General features: G+C 42.9%; 2 protein-coding genes across 2 annotated transcripts; both read left to right on the top strand.

Moving 5' to 3' along the window:
* The first annotated feature begins 7,503 nt into the window (after positions 1–7,503).
* LOC121626321 (NACHT, LRR and PYD domains-containing protein 12-like) lies at positions 7,504–18,586 on the top strand. Its single transcript, XM_041964766.1, has 11 exons — positions 7,504–7,572; positions 9,947–10,099; positions 10,476–10,583; positions 11,089–11,255; positions 11,584–13,381; positions 15,515–15,688; positions 16,220–16,393; positions 16,766–16,939; positions 17,508–17,681; positions 17,821–17,861; positions 17,953–18,586. The coding sequence occupies exons 2-10, from the start codon at positions 9,978–9,980 to the stop codon at positions 17,828–17,830; spliced, it is 2,901 nt and encodes a 966-aa protein (XP_041820700.1). The 5' UTR covers positions 7,504–7,572; positions 9,947–9,977; the 3' UTR covers positions 17,831–17,861; positions 17,953–18,586.
* Positions 18,587–19,492: 906 nt separating this feature from the next.
* LOC121626345 (calcium uniporter protein, mitochondrial-like) lies at positions 19,493–25,763 on the top strand. The gene is made up of 9 exons (XM_041964809.1): positions 19,493–19,662; positions 20,725–20,785; positions 21,328–21,495; positions 21,610–21,714; positions 21,917–22,074; positions 23,637–23,743; positions 23,851–23,947; positions 25,356–25,472; positions 25,567–25,763. Exons 1-9 carry the CDS (start codon positions 19,591–19,593, stop codon positions 25,642–25,644), a joined length of 963 nt encoding a protein of 320 aa, XP_041820743.1. The 5' UTR covers positions 19,493–19,590; the 3' UTR covers positions 25,645–25,763.
* Positions 25,764–25,830: the final 67 nt, after the last annotated feature.

The raw sequence follows: 25,830 nt of genomic DNA, 5'->3' as shown, positions 1-25,830 counted from the left end.
TCCATTGAGAAACTGAGGCATCCATCTACTACAGCTTCATCTCCTTCTTTCTCAATTATCTTATCTTATCTCCAGTCTCTAAAACTTCTGTTTCCTCACAGTTCAGCCCCCCAAAAATCATCAACATTTACATCAACAAACTCCCTCAAAATGTCAGTGATGAAAAATCTATATGAACAAATGAAATAAGAGAAGAAACCCCAGCAGCTCAGACACCGTCAGGCTCCACCTTCACTTCTGTGCAGCAGGACACTTCTGGGAGTCTGTGTTAGAGCATCTCACGAGCTTTCCCCCAGCTGTGCTTTTAAAATGCAGGTATCATCTCTGACATCTTACCTGGCGCTTGCAGAGTGGAGCTTCTTTCTTCTGAAACCGCTGGAGACGCTTTAAACTGAGGCTGGACGTAGTTCCGGTTTGTTGCTGCTGTCAGATTCTTTGTCGTGTCCAGAAAAAGAGAAACCAGCTCGACGCACAGGTGAGCGGAGGAAGACGCTGCAGGTCTGACTGGAGGAGGACAGGTGAGACGTTCCCGGACTCTGAGCCACTTTATAGGCTGTCTGCACTGCCCGCGCGCGAAGCCCGGCCCGCCCACAGCCGCGGCCACGCGCACATCGATACCCGCGCGCCCCCTCACCTGCAGCCATCGATACGGGGGCGTGGGGAGGGGGCAGCCGGTCAGTATAGCCTGTGGTGCACCGAACACTTCCTGAAATAATCTTCATTTAAAAGTCCACAAAACAAGTTCAGTTCATCTGGATGGTTTCAGTCGTTACAGTTTCTTTGTGTTAAAACTTTAAAACTTTAAAACTCCCAGCAGGTTGAGGAAAAAAACACAAACATGTTTAATCTGAATTATGTGATGATCAGAAAGAAGGTAGAGATATTTCATTTAAATACCTGTTCAGCTTTCATTAAAGATCAAATATAGACGTTTGAGCAGAAAACTGTATCTGAAGCATTAAAGAGTCTTTAAAAGCCCCCCTGGCTGCACAGCTGCAGTGTTCCTACAGGTGAGTTCACAGAAACGCGACGTCGTATTAACCCGGAGCAGCGTGGAATATTTGACGAGTGTGTTCACAGTGTTACTCTGCACAGTAAACATAGTAAAACAGAAAAGTTCAACATTTCTCTCTGAAATTCAATCAAGTAAAAGTATAAAGTGACATAAAAGGAAAACTGCCAAGTAAAGTACAAGTATCTCAAAATGGTATTCATCTACAGTACTTGAGGGAGTGTAGGCTGACTTGGTTACATCCCACCAGCGCTGAAGAGCGAAGTCTTCCTCTTGGTCTTTTTGCTGTAAAGTAGAAGAAGAAGAGCAAACTGTAAACAATCACTGCATTCACAGTTTACCTTCTTCTTCTCTCCTTTTATTCTCTGTGTTCTCACTGCTGGACGTCCTCCACCACAGAGACCTGGAGCTGAGACGTCCTCCGCAACAGAGACCTGGAGCTGACATGTCCTCCACCAGAGAGACCTGGAGCTGACATGTCCTCCGCCACAGAGACCTGGAGCTGAGACGTCCTCTGTCACAGAGACCTGGAGCTGAGGTGGACCACAGACTCTGGACCCTGAGACCTGAACAGATTATTTCTACCACTACTACTCTTCCTGCTGTAGAGGCAAGAAATGTAAAGTTTGTACTTTTACTGATGCTAAGTTTAGCATGTATCAGTTAGTTTAGTTAGCATGCTAACATACTTCATAACCAGCCGTGTTAGCATTTTGACATGCTATAATGGTAACATGCTACTATTGACAAATTAAGCTCATATCCATACTTTTGTGCAGTATTACGTATTTCCTTTTACATTTTGTACAATATTACATATAATTTACTGTTTTGTATATTTTATTCTTCTGTTCAATAGCAATAACACTATTTATTATTATTTCTAATCTGAAGGCAGCTTACATTGTTCTTTTTCCACAGCTACTGGGGCGATACACACTTTTTACATATTTTTTATATATTTTTCTACATATTTTTTTCTTTTATATAGTCAAAATTTCATTTTGCTTGTATAATATGTACACACATATATATATATAGTCTACTTTTTATTTTATTTTTTGTTTTTGTTCTCCACCACTGCTGCTATTTTTTTCTCCCCACTGCTTTCAGTGCTGCTGTAATGCCCAAATTTCTCCGACTGGGGATGAATAAAGTTTTATTTTATCTTATCTTATCTTATCTTATCTTATCGTAATGCTTCCCGTGTTAGCATGGTAGCTTAGTTTAGCCTGAGGGTCAGTTTGAGACGTGCCTCGTGCAGAATCCAGCACCTCCGACAGCTGGACTGTTTTTGAAGTCGGTGCTGATTGGACACAAACTAACGAATGCAAATACAAGTTTCCTTTGAGCCTCATTATGCTGCTGCTCGTCACTCAACATGAGCTACTCCCCCCCAGACCCCAACCGAGTGAACACCCCTCGCCTCAGCCTCCCCGTCAATGACCACGAAACCAGCGAAGGACGCCAAAGACCCTCTAGAGTCAGTGCTTGGTTTGTCCATTCTGGGCTCCTGTAGAAACATGGCAGTGCAACATGGAGAGAGTGGAAGGAGTACTCTTGTACTTGTAATGGAGTACCAATACCCTGACGTATAAGTACTCCATTACAAGTAAAAGTGATGATTCTGAAAGTTCAGACACGTTATTTACACAAGTTATTTTCATGTTTTGGACATGAAACGAAATGAAGCTTTCAGATACATGTAAAGTATAAAGTAGCACGTAATGGAAATACTCAAGTAAAATACAAGTACCTCAAAATTATAGCTGCTTAAGTACAGAACTTCCCATTACTGCTGACAGTTACACTGATATGTCAAAGCAGAAATGTGTTTCACAGCTAATAACTGTTTCTTAGGAGGAGTTTACGATCATCTGAAAATCTCTCACACACACACACACACACACACACACTTTACATATCGTTCTATCTGGACGATAATTCCCTTTGCGACCTTTCAGTCAGCAACATTTAACCTTTCCACACTCACGAAACAACGACAGCTGCGTGTGTTTGTGTGTTTTCATTGTGCCGATACAATCAGAGCTGCAGTCATTGATTATAGATAACACACACACACACATGCACACACACACATGCACACACACACACGGAAATACAGAAAACTGCACACACAACAGTAATTATGAGATCATTCAAGAAAACATTTCACACACCACAAACACGCACACACATTTGCCTTTAGGTAAATGTGTGTAAGTAAGACAGGAAGTGAGATTTGGATACACACACACTCACACACACACTCACACACACACCATCACACACACAGTTGTATTATGTCATCTGTATCATATTTACACCTCTCATACACTAATTTCCTTTGAACCCAGAGCTGCATGTGTGTGTGTGTGTGTGTGTGTGTGTGTGTATGTGTGTGTGTGATATCAGTGTATCAGAAGTGAAACCAAATATTCACCTTCTGGACTTGAGTGATGAAAGGAAAACGCTGTTCAGGGTGAACGTCAGGTACCTGAGAACGTTCTGCAAACAGTACATTTACTCGAGTACTGGACGGGACTCTGAGGTACTTATACTTTACTTTATACTTTTACTCCATTACATTTATTTGAAAACTTTAGTTATCTTTGCAGATTTAGACTACTAAACAAATCACTTTACAAATCACTACTAAACAAATTGCTTTATCCAAGATGGCGGCGCGTGCAGACGCAGCGGCTCGTAGCTCCCGTGTTTACGTTTCAGTACAAAGACAAAATTGAAGACCACTTCAAGAACAACAACCCACAGAGCATGTGGAGAGGCATCAGAACCATAACGGACTACAAGCCGAACACTCAGCTCACCAGCCACGACCCCGCCCTGCCTGACACCTTGAACAGCTTCTTTGCCCGCTTCGACACATCAGGCAGCAGAGAAGTCACACACCTACCCCGGCTGGAGGAGCAGCACCAGCCCCTCGTCCTGCAGCAGCACCAGGTGTCATCCACCCTGAGGAGGATCAACACCCGCAGAGCTGCAGGACCGGATAAGGTGTCAGGCAAGACTTTGAGGACATGCGCTGACCAGCTAGCAGGAGTGTTCCTGGACATTTTCAACCTGTCCCTGCAGCTGTCTACGGTTCCTGAGTGCCTCAAGTCCTCCACCATCATTCCGGTACCGAAGAAGACATCCATCACCTGCCTGAATGACTACCGGCCTGTTGCACTGACCCCGGTAATCATGAAGTGCTTTGAGCGGATTATTCTCAGGTACATCAGAGACTTCATCCCCTCGGACCTAGACAGCCTTCAGTTTGCTTACAGAGGGAATCGGTCCACAGAGGATGCTGTCTCCATCACCCTGCACACAGCCCTGACCCACCTGCAGCAGCCCAACACCTACGTCAGGATGCTATTTGTAGACTTTAGCTCAGCTTTTAACACCGTCATCCCAGACAAGCTGGCGCTGAAGCTACACACGGTGGGTCTGCCTGCGTCTCTGTGCCACTGGATCAGAGACTTTCTCACCAACAGGCCTCAGGTGGTGAGAATAGGGAACATCACATCATCCCCTCTGGTCCTCAGCATGGGCACGCCACAGGGTTGTGTGCTCAGCCCGGCCCTCTTCACCCTGTTTACTCACGACTGTGCTGCCATCCACCCCCCCAACACAGTCGTGAAGTTTGCGGACGACACTACAGTAGTGGGTCTCATCTCAGATAACAACGAGACCCACTACAGAGAGGAGATACACCAGCTCACCCAGTGGTGTTCAGCCAACAACCTGGTGCTGAACACAGGGAAAACCAAGGAGGTCATTGTGGACTTCAGGAGGTCCAGGAAGACGGATCACGCCCCCCTCCTCATGGACGGAGAAGTGGTGGAGCGTGTGGACAACATCAGGTTCCTGGGCCTCCACATCACATCTGACCTCTCCTGGTCCATGAACACCTCCCACCTGGTGAAGAAGGCACAACAAAGGCTCTTCTTCCTCAGGAAGCTGAAACGAGCTGGACTCTCCTCTCGGTTGCTCGTTAACTTCTACAGGGCCACAATTGAAAGCATCCTCTGCCTCAGTGTGACAGTGTGGTATGGCAGCTGCACGGCACAGGAGAGGAAACAACTGGCACGGGGGGTTAAAACTGCACAGGGCATCGTGGGCTGCCCCCTCCCTGACCTAGACTCTATATATGAAGCGGTACAGGAACATCCGCACCACCACTAACAGACTGAGGGACAGCTTCTTCCCCAGAGCTGTTAGAGCTATCACCCCCAGCAGCCCCTCACTGCAGTGAGAGACTGTGTGAACTGTGAACACTGCACACCGCACTTTACACCTACACCTCTACCTCCACCTGCACCTTCTGTGTACTTGACTTTTATGTACACACATATACTATAATTATATACATTTTAGTATATCAGCACATTTCAGTTTCATTGGTATATTTTATTCTGTCGGTACATTTCACTGTGTATATTTTATATTTTATTCTGCTTGTATATTTTATTCTGTTTGCACATTTCACTTCCATATTTTATTGTTTATTGTTTAGTATATTTTATTGCCTAAGTATATTTTCATTCTGGTATATTTTTAATTGCTTCACGAATATTTTTTTTTATTGCATGTTGGTTTATTTTATTTTATTGTAGTTATCTTAATTTTATTCACTCTTTCTAGTCTTATCTTTCTTACCATCTAACATGGGGGTTGCAATGAAAATTTCATTGACATGTGCAATGACAATAAAGACTCTTGAATCTTGAATCTTGAAATCAGACAATAAATACTGATGTATTGATATATACAAATCTACCCTGAAGTATATAAAGTAATTAAAATCAGCTATTTACAGCTGGAACATTAAAACATGAATGCATCAATAATTATAATCCAATAATATAATTTTTATTTTTCTAAAATCGGCCATTCTGCATAATGAGTACTTCTACTTTTACTCAGTGGTAATATTTCTGCAGGACTTCTAACAGAGTATTTCTACACTATAGTGTCACTACTTTTACTGCCTTCAGTACGACAGTAGAACAACCTCCCTGTGTCTGAGAGGAAAGAGAAACACCCCCAGAACAATAGAACACACACACACACACACACACACACACACACACACACACACACACACACACAGGGATATGGTTTGTATTGGGTTTAGTATCGAGGCTGCTGGCTGTTTCATTCATTACTCTTACAAATGCACATTTATACACATATTACAGTGTGTGTGTGTGTGTGTGTGTGTGTGTGTGTGTGCGTGTGTGTGTGTGTGTGAGACAACAACAGAAACACATGGTGATGATTGGTTCTGAGCAGGAGTTTCTGCCTCAGAGGACAGCCGCCAGTTAAGGTGCACTGACAGGACAACGTCGCCGCCTGGTGGTCACATGTGGAGCTGCAGCTGGTGACAGTCAGCAGGAACAGGAAGTGAAAGGCCTGCTGGGAGTTTGGGCGTGTTTGGTTTAGTGGCAGATTTTTAACTACTCAGATACTCAGAGAAGTTCTCAGATATTGTGCTAAAGTAACAAAACCACAGTGTAGAAATACTCTGTTACAAGTATATATTTATATATGGTAGTGTATAGTTGAAATGAAATGAAATGAAATTTATTTTTGAACATGAGAATCAGCAAGGAAGCATTTTTCACAGGACATTTCTCACTGAAATTAATAAATTAAAGGTCTCTACATGTTCAAAAAAGGAGAAGGAAGAAGCTAACTTATATTCACTTTCCCCTTTTATACATCTTAATTTTCTAACATGGCTACTGTTTATTTTATCAAAGTACCGCCATTTGTCCAAATGAGGAACTCTTAATTCATCTATATATTCATATACTGAATATTTGTTAGTATTATTATCATTGTACTGTATACTACTATATACTGCTATTATTACTACTTATATTACTATGTCATTTTAGTGATTTTATGTAATGTGTAAATGTATATATTCATGGAAAATATGTTCAACTTTTTCTTTTTCTCCCTTTAGTGTTACTTTTATATGCAAAATCTTCATTTCAAGATTCAAGATTCAAGATTGCCTTTATTATCATTGTGCATGTCAACAAAAGATAATAGAATAAAATAAATCAACATGCAGTAAAAATATATATGCGTAAATGCAATAAAAAATATACCAGAATTAAAAAAAATACTAAGACAATAAAAATACACTAAAACAATAAACAATAAAATATACCAACAACAGCTGAAATTTACTAAAATGTATATACTGAGTGCAAATATTTAAAAAGTAACCAGTAAGTAAAGCTGCAGTAGTGCAGCAGAGGCAGAAAACGCCATGTCAAAAGGCTCCAGCGAAGTACAAGTACCTCAAAGTTGTCCCTCTTCTAGTGCTACTCCGTTTCACAGGTCAGATTTATGTCCAAGGATGAAGACATGCTCCGCCCTCCGCTGCCTCCTAGCCAATCAGAGGGAGGCTCTGAGAACTTGGTATTTCAGCGCACTGTTGCCGCCTCATCCTGTGACCACGATGAAGATGAAGAGGGGGAGGGGTTTGTGTGGTTTGTCAGACAAGTTTCCCGACAAACGGCCCGAGCAGGAAGCTGGTAAGAACATTTCTATCTCTTTTATTTCTAAGCTCTGTAAGTCGCACAGTTTCTGTGAAGTTTTGATGAACAGAGGTGGTTCAACCTGTGAACATATGTTGAAGTAAGAAGAGGAAGTAAAGCTGTTTTTTTCTCTTGAACTACTTCTGTTTTATCCTCTTGAGGGATTGAAAGTAAAAGTACCTTTACTCAAGTACTGTGCTTAAATACAATTTTGGGGTACTGTACTTATTTCCATGTTCTGCTACTTTCTATTTACCCCACTCCATCTCAGAGGGAAGTATTGGCCTTTCACTCTATGACTTTTATCCGCCTGCTGCAGTTATTGTGCAGGATCAGATTAATAATATAAAATGTTAAGCGCTCCACCTTTGACGGCTGCAGCATTAAAGTGATGATGATGCACCACTCATTACACCGAAGGCTTTCCCACAGCTGCACCTGGGCATCCCAGTGTGCTCTACCTGAGTTCACTACCTGTTTCACCTGGACGCAAGTGAAGCAAAAAGTCAGTTTCCTGGAGCTCAAGATGGCGTCAGATGTTTTGTTCTGCCCGACCGACCCAAAGATATTTGATCTGAACTAATCTCAAGACAAGAAAAAGCAGCGAATTCTCTAATTCTTCTGTGAGAGCCGTTTCATTTTTATTTTTGTTTATTTATGTTTGCTGTGAGCGTCCCACCACTGGGGGGCTCCCTGCTGTGTGAGAGGTCATATAATCAGCCAGGTGAGGCTGATGGAGGGGAAGCAAACAGTTTTAGACGGTGACGTGCCGCGGCGTGTCGTTTTGGTGTTTGTTTTATTCCGACTTGGAAATCTGCATCTGTTTTAATTATTGGTTTTGGAAACTATGGAACTGAAGAATGTGAACAATAAACAGCACCGTGATTATTTTGGATTGATTAGATTAGACTTGGATAAAGCAGTGGAGTGGACCGAAGGACTCACCGTCAGCAACCAGGTGCCCCTGATCGATTGGCAAAAGGGGTCACGACAAAAAGCTTTGGCATTTCTGATAGAAAAATGACTGAAATCATTGATCGATCATCAAAATAGTTGCAGATTCACTTTTTGTCTTTTCTTTTTATTAATAATTAACATGTTACAGAACAGAAAGATTTACAGTCAAATAAAACACAGAAAAGCAGAAAATCATCACAGAGGATCTGGAACCAATCAATGTTTTGCGTTTTTGTGAGGAAAAAAAAATCGATTATCGATTAAAACAAGGACTGATGGACAATATTTGTCGAGCACAAATGGCTGTTGTGGCTCTGGACGAAGTGATGAATGATCATATTTCACAGCTGCAGACACTGAATAGAAGTCTGATGAGTCAAGACATGCGACAGGACAGAAACAGCTGACCTGACGGCAGCTTTTAGTGAGGGGAACTCCACTGCTGCTGCTAAAAGCTACTGATTCATCCAGTAACAATGGCGGCTCAGTATATTCAGTTCAGCTCGAGGGTTCGTCTTCAGACGCACTTTGCTGCTGCACATCATCATCATCCTTTTAAAGCAGTGAAGCTAATTAAAAGCACGGCTTTATATGGAAGATGGCATTAACTCGTCACCCGAAATCGGATATGATCAGATAAATTTCCACATACGTATCTCAGCTCAAGATGAGTTACAACAATGATGACGTGATAAATATCTACGGAGGGAAGAAGGAGACATTTTTAGGTAAGATCACTCAGAAATGCTCGATTTTACACAGAGACAAGAATGTGACCATTCAACGGCATTTCCTCCAATTCACCTCCACACTTTTCACATTTTAATCAACTTAACCCAAAACCGTTCTTTCATTCATTAGCCAACCAAATTAGAGCTAGCTGATTAATCGATTAGTCAATCTCGATAGTAAACTGAATGTCACCTTGGACTTTTCACTACTTTCTGGCATTTTGGAACCAAAACTCAACTGAGAAAGAATCATCCCATAAATCAATAATGAATATGAACATTAGTTGCAGGCCAACTCTTCCCGAAATGTACAGTGTGGACGTCCCCTCAGAAAGTCTCCCAGTGTACAGATTCAGTTTGGCAGATGTCCAGAAACAAAGGAAGAATCAGTGGCAGGAACCTGAAGGAAGGCTGTCGGTGTATCATTTTCTTTTGAGATAAATAAATAAAATTCTGTCTTATATGCCAAGGAGCTGATAGGGGGACTGGGAACAAGTGCACAGGTAGGCGTGGGAGTCAGGTGATTACTGATGGGGGGAAACATTGAGGACTGCTGCAGGGCAGGGAGGGACCACCAGGAGGAGTCAATGCTGTCTGAGTGACTTTGAGGCATTTTGAGGGTAATGAAGAAGTTATTTACTCTGATGATCTTCATTGTGTTTGTGTGTCTGTCCTGCTTTTAGTTTCTCTCTCAGACTGTCTGCAGCCCTGAACATGAAAGCTTGTGTGGAGGAAGAGGAGTCTCCAGGGTTCAGCTGTCTGTCTATAAAGAGTGACAGGTCCATGGGACAACCTATGGCGTTCCCCATTGGACCTGCACCTCCTTCACACACAAGGTGAGAGGAATGCTCACACTAAAATGTCACTAAAATTGATGTGTGCAAAGGATGTGAGGTGTTTGATGTGATGTGAGATGTGTTGTTTTTTCCACAGTATGTTCGTTGTCATTTAAAGCCTACATTTCCACCTTTCATGATATTCATGTACTGTTCCCAGAGCTGGACAAAGTCTTCCCGCTCACTCATAGCGGCCCTTCTCTGCTCTCCTGGCTTGAAGTTTGTATAGAGTCCTTTGGATATATTCTGAAACTACTAACTACTGATATTGTAGTAATTTAAACCTTGTGTTTATTGTCTGTTTTTGTGCTTTTAAACAAGCATCATTCCGAGGTAGATGTGTTGTTAACTGTCTTAAATTCAAATCTTTCTTCAGAGGTTTCCACCGCAGCCAGAGTACAGAGTCAGAGGTCTCCAGAACGAGCGAGTGCAGCAATGATCCCCCGTTTGGCCTCAGTAGTGAACCTCAACCCCCATGTACAAAGTAAGAAACAGCTTTCATGAAGCAGAACTATTGAGGTCTCACTGTGCTTCCAATGAACCGCAAAATTTGTCCTCTGGTGTCGTTACATGTGTAAATGTGACAACAGCAGATCGTGATAACAAATCAGAAAAAGAAGGTTCCTAACAGAGTAAAATGTTAAAGTCTCAGCCATGGTAAAAGCCGGTCGAATTCTCTAAAATGCTAAGGAAACATGCTTCAGTACTTCCTTTCTTATCTCCTTTAGCACAGGATACACTGGACTGTCCTTTACGAGGAAAACTTCTCAGCGTTAGTGTTTAACATCATGAAATGATGGAGGAAAACATTACAAACACAGCTTTCCATTTTTCTTCATCTAACTTGTTTGGCAAGTTGTTGACTGGACTTCGAGTAATCCAGAGGAGTTTCCATCTGGACTACATGACCTGAATTTATGTTGCTATCTAGTATGTGTAAAATCTTCTAAAAGTTTTTTAGTGATAAAGAGTTTCCGTTATTTCCACAGAGGGAGGAAGAGGTGTGGTGGCGCTGAGGAAGAGCTGCAGTCCTGCTGTGTCCAAAGTCTGGCCTCTACCAGCTGTGGAGGGTTCTGCAGACATCATATCACCTCACACTGGGACCAGTCTGTTTCAACAGGAACTCGAATGCGGAGTCAGAGCAGCACTATAGGAAGTAAGACTGGATGTCTGTCTGCTGTTGTCACACTTTATCACACAGCATGCTCTCTCTCTTTAGCTCGGTAGGGCCCACATGACATTAAAAATATACAGTGAGAGTCCTTTGCATGTCCCAGTTAATGACAGTACCGAAATCTTGCCAACATCAACAGCATGAAGATGAGATGACATGATGATGGTTCTATATCACAGCTGCAAGAAAACAATGCTGCAGGACTTGATGGCCAATCAAGTCATACGTCAGTTTAAGATAATGCACAGCGTATATTTGTTATGCCTTAATAATTCCTATTTGTTTTTTGTAACTTCTGTATGGACTGCAGATCTACAGGAAGATTTTGATGCTTATAAGTTCAGTCTGAGGAGGAGATGTGAATGTGTGGCAGAAGGAACAGATGAAGCAGGAAGAGGAACCCTCCTCAACGGGATCTACACTGAGCTCTACATCACAGAGGGACAGAGTGAAGAGGTTAATACCCAACATGAGGTGAGGCAGCTTGAGAAAGCTTCCAAGATGAAGACCCTCCATGAGACTCCAATCAAGTGCCAGGACATCTTTAAAGCCTTACCTGACCAGCAGAGACACGTCAGAGTCGTTCTGACGTACGGCGTCGCTGGCATCGGAAAAACCTTCTCAGTGCAGAAGTTCGGTCTGGACTGGGCAGAGGGCTTGGAAAACCAAGACGTCAGCCTGGTGGTTTTGCTTTCGTTCAGGGAGCTGAACTTGATCAGAGATGAGCAGTACAGTCTTCTGACGCTGCTCCGTGTTTTCCATCCAACATTACAGAAGGTGACAGCAGAGAAGCTCGCTGTCTGTAAGCTTTTGTTCATCTTTGATGGCCTGGATGAAAGCAGACTTTCGCTGGATTTCCACAACAATGAGGTTTTGTCTGATGTCTCACAGAAGTCATCAGTCAACGTGCTGTTGACAAACCTCATCAAGGGGAATCTGCTTCCCTCGGCTCTCGTCTGGATAACTTCCAGACCCGCAGCGGCCAATCAGATCCCTCCTACTTGTGTTGACAGGGTAACAGAAGTACGAGGCTTCACTGATGCCCAGAAGGAGGAGTACTTCAGGAGGAGATTCAGTGATGAAGATCTGTCCAGCAGAATCATCTCACACATCAAGACCTCCAGGAGCCTCCACATCATGTGTCAAATCCCAGTCTTCTGCTGGATCACTGCTACAGTTCTGGATCACATGTTGACTTCAGACCAGAGAGGAGAGCTGCCCAAGACCCTGACTGACATGTACTCCCACTTCCTGCTGGTTCAGACAAAGAGGAAGAAGCAGAAGTATGATGAGGGACATGAGATGAGTCCACAGGAGCTGATGGAGGCTGACAGGGAAGTTCTTCTGAAGCTGGGGAGGCTGGCGTTTGAACAACTGGAGAAAGGAAACATCATGTTCTACCAAGAAGACCTGGAGCAGTGTGGTCTTGGTGTCATGGACGGCTTGGTGTACTCAGGGGTTTGTACACAGATCTTTAAAAGAGAGTGTGTGATCTTCCAGAAAAGAGTTTACTGCTTTGTTCATCTGAGCGTTCAGGAGTTTCTGGCTGCAGTCTTTATTTTCCATTGCCACACAAACAGGGACAACAAGACACTGGAGACATTTCTGGGGAAAGCCTGGGGTAGGTATCGTAGCTGTGACCCTTCTTTGGATATGTTCCTGAGTAAAGCCACAGATGTATCCCTGAAGAGCAAAAATGGCCACCTGGACCTGTTTGTCCGCTTTCTTCACGGCCTTTCACTTGAGTCAAATCAAAGACTATTAGGAGCCCTTTTAGGCCGGACAGAGAACAGTCCAGAAAGCATAGAGAAAGCAAGGCACAATCTAAAGCAAATGAGCACTTATGACATCTCTCCTGACAGAAGCATCAACATCTTTCATTGTCTCATGGAGATGAATGACCACTCAGTACAAGAGGAGATTCAGAAGTACCTGAAGTTAGAAAACAAATCAGAGATGAAACTCTCCGAAATCCACTGCTCAGCTCTGGCCTTCATGCTGAAGATCTCAGAGGAGGTCCTTGATGTGCTGGACATGAAGGCGTACAGGACATCAGAGGAGGGACAACTTAGACTCATCCCAGCGGTCAGGAACTGCAGAAAGGTTTGGTAAGTCTAAGACCAGTATTTAGCAAATGCCTTATCCTGACAGTTGTGCTCAAAGTTAAACAAGGACTAAAATATGAGTATGTAATGTATCAATGAGTATGAGAAGGACATGTGGGAAACCTTTTACTCTTACCCTCTTACCCTCACTGCAAAAAAGGTAAGGGACCCCTGTTCTGAAGTGCTGAGAACTGCAATAGAGAATTAATGACATTTAGGAGTACCAAGTCAAAGGCAACAATATTTACTATTTTAGTCCGGAAGATGTTTTGCTACACATCCAAGAGGTGTCATTAGTTCAACTAACTGGAATTCCAGGGATTCTCTTCCCACGAGCGTATATACTGTCATGGCCCGTGCCATGCACGCTGTTTTTTTGTTAAGTTTCCCATTGTGTGTTGTCTTTGCCTGGTTTTTGTCACATCCTGTTTTATTTTGAAGGTTCATGTTATGTGTCTTTGGGTTACTTTACTTCCTGTGTTTTCTGTCCTTGTCATTGTCTGATTGTTTTCACCTGTATGTCATTAGTGATCCCTCCTTGTGTATTTAAGTCTGTGTCTTCCCCCCCTGTCTTTGTTGGGTCGTTGTCTGCGCTAGCTTGTTGTCTTATCCCCTTGCTGTCTGCCTCAGCCTCAGCCACAGCCACAGCCTTAGCCACAGTCACAGTCACAGTCATAGCCATAGCTCCCTTAGTAAGTGTTTTCCCTTGTGTTGTCTTGTTCATGTCTGTGCCATGTTCCTGTTGAGTCTTTCCTTGTATTGTCGCGCTCTCAAGCCATGCCACGGTCCATGTAAGTTTGTTTTCTGGTTTTGTCTTTGTCTTTCACCATGCCACGTGTCACGTAAATGTTTGTTCACCATTTTCTTGTGTTGTCTTTGTTCCCATGCCATGCCATGTCTCTGTTTGTTTGTTTCTCCACAGTCCCTAGTGTGTTTCAGGTGTTTTTGAATATTTGTTTAGTTAGTTTTTACCCAGACCCTTTAGTTTCGTTCCTTGTGTCTTCTAGTGTTGTCTTTCTCAATCAGCTGTGTCACATTCTTCATAAGCATTTGTTCTGTGTTTCCCTATGTTGCCCTCGTTTTATGTGTAATCCCTTTTACCCTAGTGTGTGTTTATTCATAGTTTCCTGAGTTTTTTTTGTTGTTGTTGTGTTAATAAATTTATTAATTTAAATCTAGTGCCCCACGAGTCTGCATTTGGGTTTGATCCTTCATAGTTCCCCTAAGTCCCCACTTTCCTGACATACATACAGATGTCTCTTTGAGGAGTGGGTTTGACAGAGGGCAGTCACTTTTTCGAAAAATCAAGTTTGACTGGATATCATTCAAATTCATTCTCATGCAGCCAGTCATATCCTAAACTGTGCTGTAGAATTAACATTATTTTATTAATTTGCAGTGTTTCTCCTGCCTTTCGACAAGGTGCAGTGTGTCAGATCTGGTCAGAATTTTTTTTTCAAAAAATTGACAAAAAAAATATCAACAGACGAAATAACAGTCCTGACGGTATGTCAAAGACGTCTAGGTATTGAGTTGCAGAGATATCTACTGAAGTTAGCACGCTAATCAGCTAGCTGTCTCATAATATCACTTTGTACGTTTGAAGAGGCAATAGTCTGACAGCATAGCCTCCTGTAGTTTTAGTTACCAGCCTTTTCTCTTTGTCTTAGCCTTTTTAGCCTATTAAATAAATTCACAAAATGTCAAGAAAGGAATTGTCAATTGCCTAATTTACTGACAGGTCAGCGGGTAAGCAGTAGGTCAGACTGTATTTTAGGAATGCCCCCTGCTGGAGTACAGTGGTACTTATGCTGTAATATTTACAGTTTAAACAGTTAATTACTGATATATGTATTTATTTTCATTATTTTTTTTTTACTTTTTCAAAGCTCTGGTTTGATATTTAAAATACAAAATTTTGTGTGCATCCAACTACCAAATGTCAACATCATTGTTTGCAGCTGTATCAACACAGAAAAACACTCTTACAAAGTTTTCCAATAATAACTGCTTTACCGACATTATACATTACACATTACACATTATAACAATTATTTTGTATTCTGTACACAAAGAAATTGGTACACTGAGTTCCAGTTTTGGTTCAGAAGTAATATTTCTTCATTAAATTGGCAGGCTTTCCTGTGGTCGACTCTTTGAGACTCACTGTGAAGTCTTGGCCTCAGCCCTGAAGTCCAACCCCTCCCATCTTAGAGAGCTGGACCTGAGTAACAACCAACTGCAGGATTCAGGAGTGAAGCTGCTGTCTGCTGGACTGGAGAGTCCACAATGTAGACTGGAGATTCTCAGGTCAGACAGCTTAATCTTCTTTGTTCTGCATTTATTGTGTGTAATTGTTTAATAAATGTATCAGTGTAGCTTCTCAGTCATCCAGGTCATGGGACACTGTAGTTAGAGGTTCTACATCAAAAGTAAATGGACTTCAGAGTCTTGATGACATTTTTTCTTCATCCAGTCGACTTCCTCAGTTCTTTGTATTTGTTCTTGTAGTTGCCTTCCACTTAGCACTTCAAGATTTCATGCAAATTAAGTTTCTAGTGGCCATTAAAGGAACCTCATGGTAAAACATTTGCTTCAGATGTGGTGATTGCCTTTTGATGTGCCATTCAGACCATATACCGTGCAACATCTTGTGTTACAACACCAGTTTTAGTTCAGAGGGCATTGCTCAAAAACATGAAATTGTTGCTTTATGGCTCAATAACTCTCAGAAATGAGGATGAAGGGTCAAACCTTCCTGTTCCTGGCAGGCTCAATATGCATTCTGGTTTAACTGGGCATTTCCAGTCTTGTTAGCTACAGACTTTACTCTTCATTCAGATTGAGTGACTGCTGGTTGTCCGAGAACTGCTGTTCTCCTCTGGCCTCGGCTCTGAAATCCAACCCCTCCCATCTGAGAGAGCTGGAACTGAGTAGCAACAAGCTGCAGGATTCGGGAGTGAAGCTGCTGTCTGCTGGACTGGAGAGTCCAAATTGTAGACTGGAGACTCTCAGGTCAGACTCATTTTCAGTTCTGCGCTTAGCCAATTATGCTGATCCAACCTGTATATCGACAATGACTATTACATTGCACTCAGCTACACATTTTAACCCTGAAAATCTGGATCCAGGGTTGAGTCAGAATACACATTGATAAACATTGACATTCTGTTCATTTACGTAAATGTTGTTGTTTGTGAAAAAAGAGCAAAAATGTTCAGTAACTCAAGTTCTGGAACTAGATCCAAGTGAATTTCACTGAATGTGATTCAAATATGTAGAGAGCTTGTTGAGCTTCACTGGCACTTAACAGACAAACCACATGTAACATTTGAAGGTTTCACTCAGGATTTCTATAATTACATGTTTGTTTGTTTTTTCATTTAGTTTGAGGTACTGCAGCTTGTCAGAGAACAGCTGTTCTTCCCTGGCCTTGGTTCTCAAGTCCAACACCTCCAATCTGCGAGAGCTGGACCTGAGCTGTAACAAGCTGCATGATTCAGGAGTGAAACTGCTGTCTGCTGGACTGGAGAGTCCACACTGTAGACTGGAGACTCTCAGGTCAGAAACATTTTATTTGAAGAAATATCCCAGGTTTTTTATTTTTAGTTTTTGACATAACTCTCATTAGCTATGAGAAGGTTTTTTCTGATCAGAGGAGGGGTTGATTTTGTCAGTTTCTAGCATCCATGTGGGGCTCACAACATAAGATCACTGGTCCACTTTAACCACCCATCATGTTCCAAATGTGTTCTTATGAATGAATATTTAACACTGTTAATAATGAAAAGGTGAATGCTGTTACATTATGTTTTCTTCCATTAAACTGTCAATAATAGGGTCAGTGTGGTCAACTTTGTGTTTGGAATGGCAGAAAGTGGGATGTTTCAACCATTCATACATGGCTTTTAGCTGACTATTAACAGCTTCACTACTTGCTCGTTAACTTGTTTTTGTAGACTCTCAATTGCAATATGTGGTGACAACAAACTCAGTTAATACCAGTCTGTCTTTCTCATGATTTGTTAAGTTTGTGAAATTCTATGTTTTCAACCACCACCGCTATGATGAGATTTGAAGTGTTTGACATTTTATAAGTCTCTAACTACAAGTTTTGTGTATTGTTCAGACTGAGTTTCTGCAACTTATCAGAGGGCAGTTGTACATTTTTGGCCTCTGCTCTAAACTCCAACCCCTCCCATCTAAGAGAGCTGGACCTGAGTGATAACAAGCTGCAGGGGTCGGGAGTAAAGCTGCTGTCTGCTGGACTGGTGAGTCCATACTGGAGACTTGAGACTCTCAGGTAAGTAGTCAACATACATGTTCTGAAAAGAATATACTCTTTATCAAGCCATTATGAGCCACTGAGCTCATCAGATAGAGCAGACGCTTGTTGTGGTCATCTCTTTGTCTTGACCTTGGTGTTGTGCTTTTCCCTACAGGGTGAAATAAACCTTGAATGCAGCTGACAGCTTTTAAAGATGTGAGTATTGAGAAATCACCAATTTGTCATGTGATAGAACCTGAAGACCTTTTTGTAAAAATGTCAAACTGTCTTATTTCATCTAACTCAGGTTATCAGCTGCAGACGCCGTCATGTAGGAGTGTGTCCTTACACCTGCCGAGGCAAAGACTTATTAGAACAACTTAGCATCCTCTTAGTTCCTTTTCTATTTCAGCTTCTGGAGTTTTCAAGAGGACGGCAGTAACATTTCAGAGGAAAATGCTCCATAAGGAATTTTTGGAGGTTGAAAAAACAAAACAATACTCTTACTGTCTAAAGAATCGTAGCATTCGTCAAAGATCCGTCTGTACGTTCTTCAAAGCCGACAAGCGACTGCCATGCTGTGGATTTTGGAAAAGTGGAGACAGTGAAGGATACACATCAGCTTCATCAGGCTAAAGGAGGACACATTCTGAAGCCTTCAGACAGCCTGATTCACCCCGTAATAATGTTTTGGGTCTTAAAATGTGGACTTCTAGAGAGAGAAATCCACCTTAAAGCACCTTTTAAGACAATGTGTCTGCCTGAGCTTTGTTAGACATCTGGACTGTTCCAACCACACACTTCAAATACAGGTCAACATGTTTTCATGTCTGTACGATGCTTCCGTTGTATTTTGTATGGTATGGCATAACATTTTATCTATTGTATGTTTCAGTGAATGTATCTGTGCACTGATATAAAATAAAGCAACTGAACTGGCACATTTACTGAGTTTGAAGACTGTTGAATGTCAGTTGGTCTGTCCACCTTTTTAATTCAGACTGAAACATCTCCACATCTATTCAGTGGAGAATCATTGAGTTTAGTTCAGATGTTCATGTTCCCCTCAGGATGAATCCCACTGACTTTAGCACACCACCATCAGGTTGACGATTGTGGTTTTGAGTGAAAAACTTCAAAAATCAGACTGATGCTACAGGCTAAACAAAGATGTGAACATGGTAAACATTATACCGGCTTAACATCGGCATGTTAGCACGCTGCTCTTAGCATTCAACTGAATGCACCGCTGCGTCTAAGCTGAGCCTCACAGCCAACTCGGGGATGAAAGCCCACTGTGGACACTAAGGCTGGAGGCAATGGTGAAGTTACTGTGCACATCTGTACACAGATATACGGTACGTCACACCACATTGTGCAAGTACAGAGATGCTTGCATTCCTGTGGACTCCTAAACCATGACATCACTTCCTGTCCAGACTCTGTTTAACAAGCGTCCATAAATCAGTACAGTCCATCGTCTTCAAAGCTCTGCTGTCTAAAAACTTCCACAGCGTTCAGTTGACTCTGTCCTGCTGGATTACAGACACGACACTCAGATCTGAAACAGAAAAATGCTTCATTACATCTGAAACAGACGTACAGTGTATGATTCTGCAGTGCAGCTGAAGTAGGAATAAAAAAAAACCCTTTTTACTTTGCTTCACAGCGTTTTATCTTTAAAGTCCTTTAATTTGCCGGTTGGAGACACTTTCCGACTGAACCAGCCACTTCCTGTGTGGGGAAAGATTTCCTGCCAGAGAAACACTTTCAACTGAAATCTGAGCTGTGAACGAGTCAGGAGAGAGATCACCTCCCCGCCCCTCTTCCTGCCGTGAAACCTGTTTCTACTCGCCTCACGAACATTTCACACACCCCGGCCTGTCTTCAGCCTCGACGTGTCGGCTGCCTTGCGACTCTGGGAAGAAGCTTCAGGTCTTCGGTCATGTTTGTCTCCAGGTTTCTGTGCAGGTTTAGTTTCTGCTGCTCTCGACCGGCAAGGCTCCGAATCTACACGGTGAGTTTAATGTGTTTAAAAGTTTAACCACTCGCAGACATCAGGTACTTCTTACATGTATAGACCGAAAGTCTGGACAGCTGACTTGGGGCTTCACAGCAGAGAAAAAAATCTACCTGTCTACCTGTGGAATGTTCCAAACAGGTATGTTTTGGAGCGTTCCACATCTTTCCCAGTCTTTAGTTTGAAACGTGTTGCTGCGTCAGATTCAGAATCAGCAGATTTTATTTTAAATCACTGAAGCTGATGAGCTCAGACAGTAAATATATTGACTTTGTGCTGTTTTCAGGTGAGTTTCTGTCAGAGAGGCTCAGCAGGTGATCACATTCTGTTTCACAGATGTTTTAAACAGCGTCCAGACTGTTCTGGAATCAGGGCTGAAGTCATTTCTTTTACTACAACTGTGTCAGGATGCTGATCGAACACTATTACTACAAATACTGTAGCATACAACTCTCAGTTACTATGCAACAGCTGCCAATGTGCTGTTCACTACCGCTATGAGAACGAGACAGGAGTGTGTGTGTGTGTGTGTGTGTGTGTGTGTGGGATCTGTGATTACATGCAGCTGTAAAACACACCTCTCTCTCTCTCGATGTCTCTTGACCATGCATGTTTTTCTGTAATCACGCCTGTTTGATGCAGAAGATGATTCACGTGTTTCCTCGTCCGCCACCTCTCCGGTTAAGGTGTGGCGAGCTCTCGGTGTTGAAACTACACGATTGTGCACTCGCACACAAACGGCAACAGAGAGACACAATCCTTTTGTCAGATGATAAAAATGTCGCTGGTTTAAAATCCAGCACCGTCACAGGGACCTCAGGAGTCTGCGATGTGAATATAATAATATTGTTGTTTTTTGGCACATTAATCCTTGTATAAATTGTTTGTTTTCTGCTGTTGCACTGCTGAACTTATTAAGTCTTTTGCCTTTCGTCCTATTTTTTCTTATGCCAGTACATTGAATGTTTAAACCAGAGTCAGATTCCTTGTGTGTGCACACATACCATACCAATAAAGCCGATTCTGATTTTGATTCTAATACTGGTTTTGCTCTCTCAGTCCAGTCCAGTGTGGTCTGCCTGCGGCGCGTCCAGCTACAGCAGTCGACCTCCATCTAAAGGTAAACTTCTGTCCCTTCACTTGCTCAAACAGCAACGCCCACAGTGCTTTGAGCTAAATGCTGATTAGCAACCGATGCTAGCTTGCAAAGTATTAGCAAGTTGATTTGCAAGTCTTCGGTCAAAAAAGAAAGTATCGGACAAACAAAGAAATTAGAATGTTTTAATAACCTGTCGGCGACGCCGGATGAAAAGTCAGAGGAGCGAGTTATCGCAGGTCGTCCTGAGAGGAGCGTGAATGTCGGAAATGTCCGAACCACATCTGGTAATAGTTTGTCCAACAGTTGTTGAGATACTCCTGTAAACCTCTCTAGCCCGCAGTCTGACGTCAGCAGTTCACTTTTCAGTCAGGACGTGTGTTCACGTCTTTAAGTTAGATAAGGAGACATTAGCATGACGCTAACATGCTCAGAGTCTGTGGCTCTCGTGTCGCTGCTGCTGATTGGCTCAGTGTGTTTTATCAAATAACACAGAATGATGCATTTACATAGCAGATATGGACCTAAACATTTTACTCAATCCTCTCTCTCTCTCTCTCTCACAGATGTGTCTATTCATTACAGCCTCGGCCGCCCGGTCCTCTCTCTGCGCCTCCCTGCGGGTCAGCAGTGTCGTTTCACTCTGACGCCCATGTTGACCACGGTGGGTGACCTGCTGCGTGACATCACAGCAAAGGACGCCCAGGTGCACACCGCCACCCTGCTCGATGGAGGTAACACACACACAACAAATCTTAACCCAAACCTGACCTGAACCCTAAAACTGAAACACACTCCAGTAACAACAGTCCAAGTCAACTTGACTGAACTCTGTTTTGTCTCTTCAGATGGACAGAGAGTCTCCTCATGCACCTTAATGGAAACTGTTTTAAATAAAGATTTTCAACTGGTCATCAATGACGTCACACACAATGTTCCCTCACTTGGACAAGGTACAATGTGTGTATGTGTGTGAGAAGGATGTGTTTAGCATAGCTTAGCATAAAGACAGGATGCATGTGGAAACGTGTCCATTCTAAAGTACTTTAGACTTGTCTGAAACTTGTTAGTATTATCGTAGAACAACAGGAAATGAAGTAAACTCAGTATGTGTAGCGTTAAACCAGTACAGACCTGTGTTTGTGTGTCGGTCAGGCTCGTCTCACGAACACGTGTTGGGTCTGGATGATATGAAGTACGTGGTCCACCTGCTTCACTCGGCTCTGAGTCTTCCTCAGCGGCAGCACATCAAACACACGGAGCTGATGATCAGACGGGAGCAGCTCCAACAGCAGCTGCAGCCGCTGGAGACGGTGCGGCCGAGCGAGTGCTACACCTACTGCTAATACTGCTACTGCTACTGCTACACCTACTGCTACTGCTAATACTGCTACTGCTACACCTACTGCTACTGCTAATACTGCTACTGCTACTGCTACTGCTACACCTACTGCTACTGCTCATACTGCTACACCTACTGCTAATACTGCTACTGCTACTGCTACACCTACTGCTACTGCTAATACTGCTACTGCTACACCTACTGCTACTGCTAATACTGCTACTGCTACTGCTAATACTGCTACACCTACTGCTACTGCTACTGCTAATACTGCCACTGCTACTGCTAGTACTGCTACTACTGCTACTGCAAATACTGCTACTGCTAAAACTGCTACTGCTACTGCTAATACTGCCACTGCTACTGCTAATACTGCTACTGCTACTGCTAATACTGCTGCTACACCTACTGCTGCTAATACTGCTACTACTGCTACTGCTACTGCTACACCTACTGCTACTGCTAATACTGCTACTGCTAATACTGCTACACCTACTGCTACTGCTACTGCTACACCTACTGCTACTGCTAATACTGCTACTACTGCTACTGCAAATACTGCTACTGCTAAAACTGCTACTGCTACTGCTAATACTGCCACTGCTACTGCTAATACTGCTACTGCTACTGCTAATACTGCTGCTACACCTACTGCTGCTAATACTGCTAATACTGCTACTGCTAATACTGCTAATACTGCTACTGCTACACCTACTGCTACTGCTACTGCTAATACTACTACTGCTACTGCTACTACTGTTACTGCTAATACTGCTACTGCTACTACTGCTGCTACTGCTACTGCTAATACACCTACTGCTACTGCTAATACTGCTACACCTACTAATACTGCTAATACTGCTAGTGCTACTACTGCTGCTACTGCTACTACTGCTCCTACTGCTACTACTAATACTGCTACAGCTACAGCTACTACTGGTGCTACTGCTGCTACTGCTACTGCTGCTACTGCTACTGTCACTGCTACTACTGCTACTGCAACTACTGCTGCTACTGCTAATACTGCTAGTGCTAATACTGCTGCTACACCTACTGCTACTGCTAGTGCTAATACTGCTGCTACTGCTACTGCTGCTAACACTGCTACTACTGCTACTGCTACTGCTACACTCTAAATACTGCTACAGCTACACACTGGCTACCAGTGGTGTATTTAAGTGTATTTACTCTATTACTGTACTTATGTACAATTTTGACATACATACATGTACTTCACTTGAATATTTCTGTGCAATACTACTTTATGCTTCTTCTCCACTCAGAGGAAAATATTTGCCTTTTTATTAGTTAATAGTACAATGAACATAAAAAACATACAGTATTCTTATATAATATGGTGCAGTATTATACTACTATATTACCCAGTAATATGCAGAGTAATGAGGAAGTACACATTAAAATGCTCTGACATTTGTTCATGTTAGAAACAGATTATTGGAATATTCTATAATAGCATCTCACTTTGAAAGGAAACATTCCTCTAAACATACTCCCAAAAATGTGTGTTCACAGGTGAGAGTTAAGATGGCGCAGGAGGCGGAGACTAGAGCATCAACGCTGGGGTGGGTGGGGCTTGCCTACCTGTCTCTGCAGGGAGGATTTCTGGCATACCTCACCTGGTAATGAACACTCACACACACACACACACAAGCTTGAAATGAACACTCATGTGTCATATGGTTGTGTGTGTGTTTGTGTTTGTGTGTGTGTGCGTGTGTGTTGGCAGGTATGTGTTTGCCTGGGATGTCATGGAACCGGTCACCTACTTCATCTCCTACAGCACCAGCATGATCTTCTTCTCCTACTACATCCTCACCAAACAGGTGGGAACCGTGCCTGAGTGTCTTCTGTTCTGTCGGTGAGGAACAGGGTCGACCTGTCGAGTGCAGCTCGATCCGGGACGGTGTGATGGAACCAGGTCTCCGTGTGCAGTCTCTGATTTCTCCTGCCGGGTCAGCCTGAGTCCCAGGCACTAGCCTTAAGTCCAAGCTAGACTAGCTTAGCTCTAATGTGCTCGTTCCGGCAGGTCTGGCTGATTGGTCGGAGGTAGAGGTAAGATCGGGCCCAAAAAAATCCAGCCCGACCCGACCCAGGCCCGCGAGTATTAATGCCCGACCCAGCCCGAGCCCAAAGCAAACCCGAAATTTCATATTTTATTTGTGAGGACTCGGGAGGAGGAGGGGTGATTTATGATAACAAAGTTAAACAAGACTGTATAAACATTTACATCTTTTATATTTCTGTGTCTGCAGAGGTTACATTAACCGACAAGTTTCCATCATTGACGGATTTTTTTAAGAGTTGACGGGAAAAATTTAAGGCTGTCCGTCATTTTGACGGGTTGAAAATTGGGCCATAAACCACAGCAGCAGTACGTCCTTAAGAATTTAGGAGAGAGAGAGAGAGAGAGACAAAGAAGAACAATGACGGATGGATAATAGACAGAGACGCAAGTTTTATCAGTGCAAGTTTCTGAAGCATTTTCAACAATCAGTTTGAAGCTTTTCCACACCTCACTCTTACCGGTGCATGTTTGCCTTTTCCATTCCCCTGTCTTTAGTTTATCCTTCACTTCTTGCTGCTCCATATCGGGGATACCAGCAGGTCAGATGCGGACTTGCAGAGGGGAAGAATTTTAAGAGGACGACGTTCACGTGCGCAGAGCATGCTCTGGCTCTGCGGCTCCTGTTTAGCCTTCTCTGTTTTATCCAAATTATTTATTTTATAACAAGTATTCCGTAGTTTAGTATCGTTTTAGTATACATTTTTATAAACATATATTTATTTAAAAAAAAAAAAAAAAGTCAGCGAGAGAGAAGCCCGACCTGAACGTAATGATTGACATTTTAGGCCCGACCCGGCCCGAAATTCGGTTCGGGCTCAGGCTCAGGCTTAAGATCTTACCTCTAGTCGGAGGATGTCGTGGGCAGTGATTGTGCCATGGTCTGCTTCTCTGAATCCACCCTCTGCTTTATATTCAGCTACATACCTCGGACACATTATACCAAACTAAAGCTACTGTGGAACTAAAAGTATGTCTGGAAAAACTAAAATGAACAAACTAAAACTGAACCAGAATGAAAACTACGACAAAAACTGATTGAACGTTGAAAACTGTTAGGATCTTGAATTTTGATGTGAATGAGGGTCTTCATGAGCATGAACATGTGTCTGTGTGTGCTTTATGTTGTGTTTGTGTGTGTGTGTGTGCGTGTGTGTGCGCGCGCGCAGGACTTCATCTGTCCGAAGGTGAGAGATCGTCAGTTCCTTCACTTCTTCCACCAGAAAGCGTCTCGGCAGAAATTCAACGTTCAGAAATACAACGAGCTCAAGGATGAGCTGGCGAAGGTGATGATGAAGGAGCAGCTTCACATCCTGAGTCGAGATCCGAACAGCAGCATGAACTGTGTTATTCACTGTGTGTGTGTGTGTGCGCGCGCAGGTGGAGGGGGATCTCAGGAGGTTGAGGAGCTCCCTTCAGCTGCCGGTGGATCGGACTCGGCCACAAAGAGCCGCCTGAGATTTCACTTCATTCTTTTCTTGTGACATTAAAAAATGTTGGTTTTGTTTTCGACTGTGCTGTAACGTCCAGCTGCTTCACCAAAAGACACAAATGAAAATCCTCATCCTGCTTCTGCACACCCTCTCTAGTTGTCTCTTTTCATTTCTCTTCCTCTTACTTAGCTTCTGGCGCCGTCCCAGGTGG

Source organism: Chelmon rostratus, chromosome 23, assembly GCF_017976325.1.
Source record: "Chelmon rostratus isolate fCheRos1 chromosome 23, fCheRos1.pri, whole genome shotgun sequence".
Lineage (NCBI taxonomy): Eukaryota > Metazoa > Chordata > Actinopteri > Chaetodontiformes > Chaetodontidae > Chelmon > Chelmon rostratus.
This window is presented reverse-complemented; position numbering and strand designations above follow the sequence as displayed.

What these genes read in the sequence shown, in the direction of transcription:
- LOC121626321 (XM_041964766.1), top strand. Translation starts at nt 9,978, where the DNA reads ATGAAAGCTTGTGTGGAGGAAGAGGAGTCTCCAGGGTTCAGCTGTCTG. An exon ending in GCACCTCCTTCACACACAAG is followed by an intron (nt 10,100 to 10,475) that starts GTGAGAGGAATG and finishes ATCTTTCTTCAG; the next exon opens with AGGTTTCCACCGCAGCCAGA. An exon ending in TGTAGACTGGAGACTCTCAG is followed by an intron (nt 16,940 to 17,507) that starts GTCAGAAACATT and finishes TGTATTGTTCAG; the next exon opens with ACTGAGTTTCTGCAACTTAT.
- LOC121626345 (XM_041964809.1), top strand. Translation starts at nt 19,591, where the DNA reads ATGTTTGTCTCCAGGTTTCTGTGCAGGTTTAGTTTCTGCTGCTCTCGA. An exon ending in TGTTCCCTCACTTGGACAAG is followed by an intron (nt 21,715 to 21,916) that starts GTACAATGTGTG and finishes TGTGTCGGTCAG; the next exon opens with GCTCGTCTCACGAACACGTG. An exon ending in ACTACATCCTCACCAAACAG is followed by an intron (nt 23,948 to 25,355) that starts GTGGGAACCGTG and finishes GCGCGCGCGCAG; the next exon opens with GACTTCATCTGTCCGAAGGT.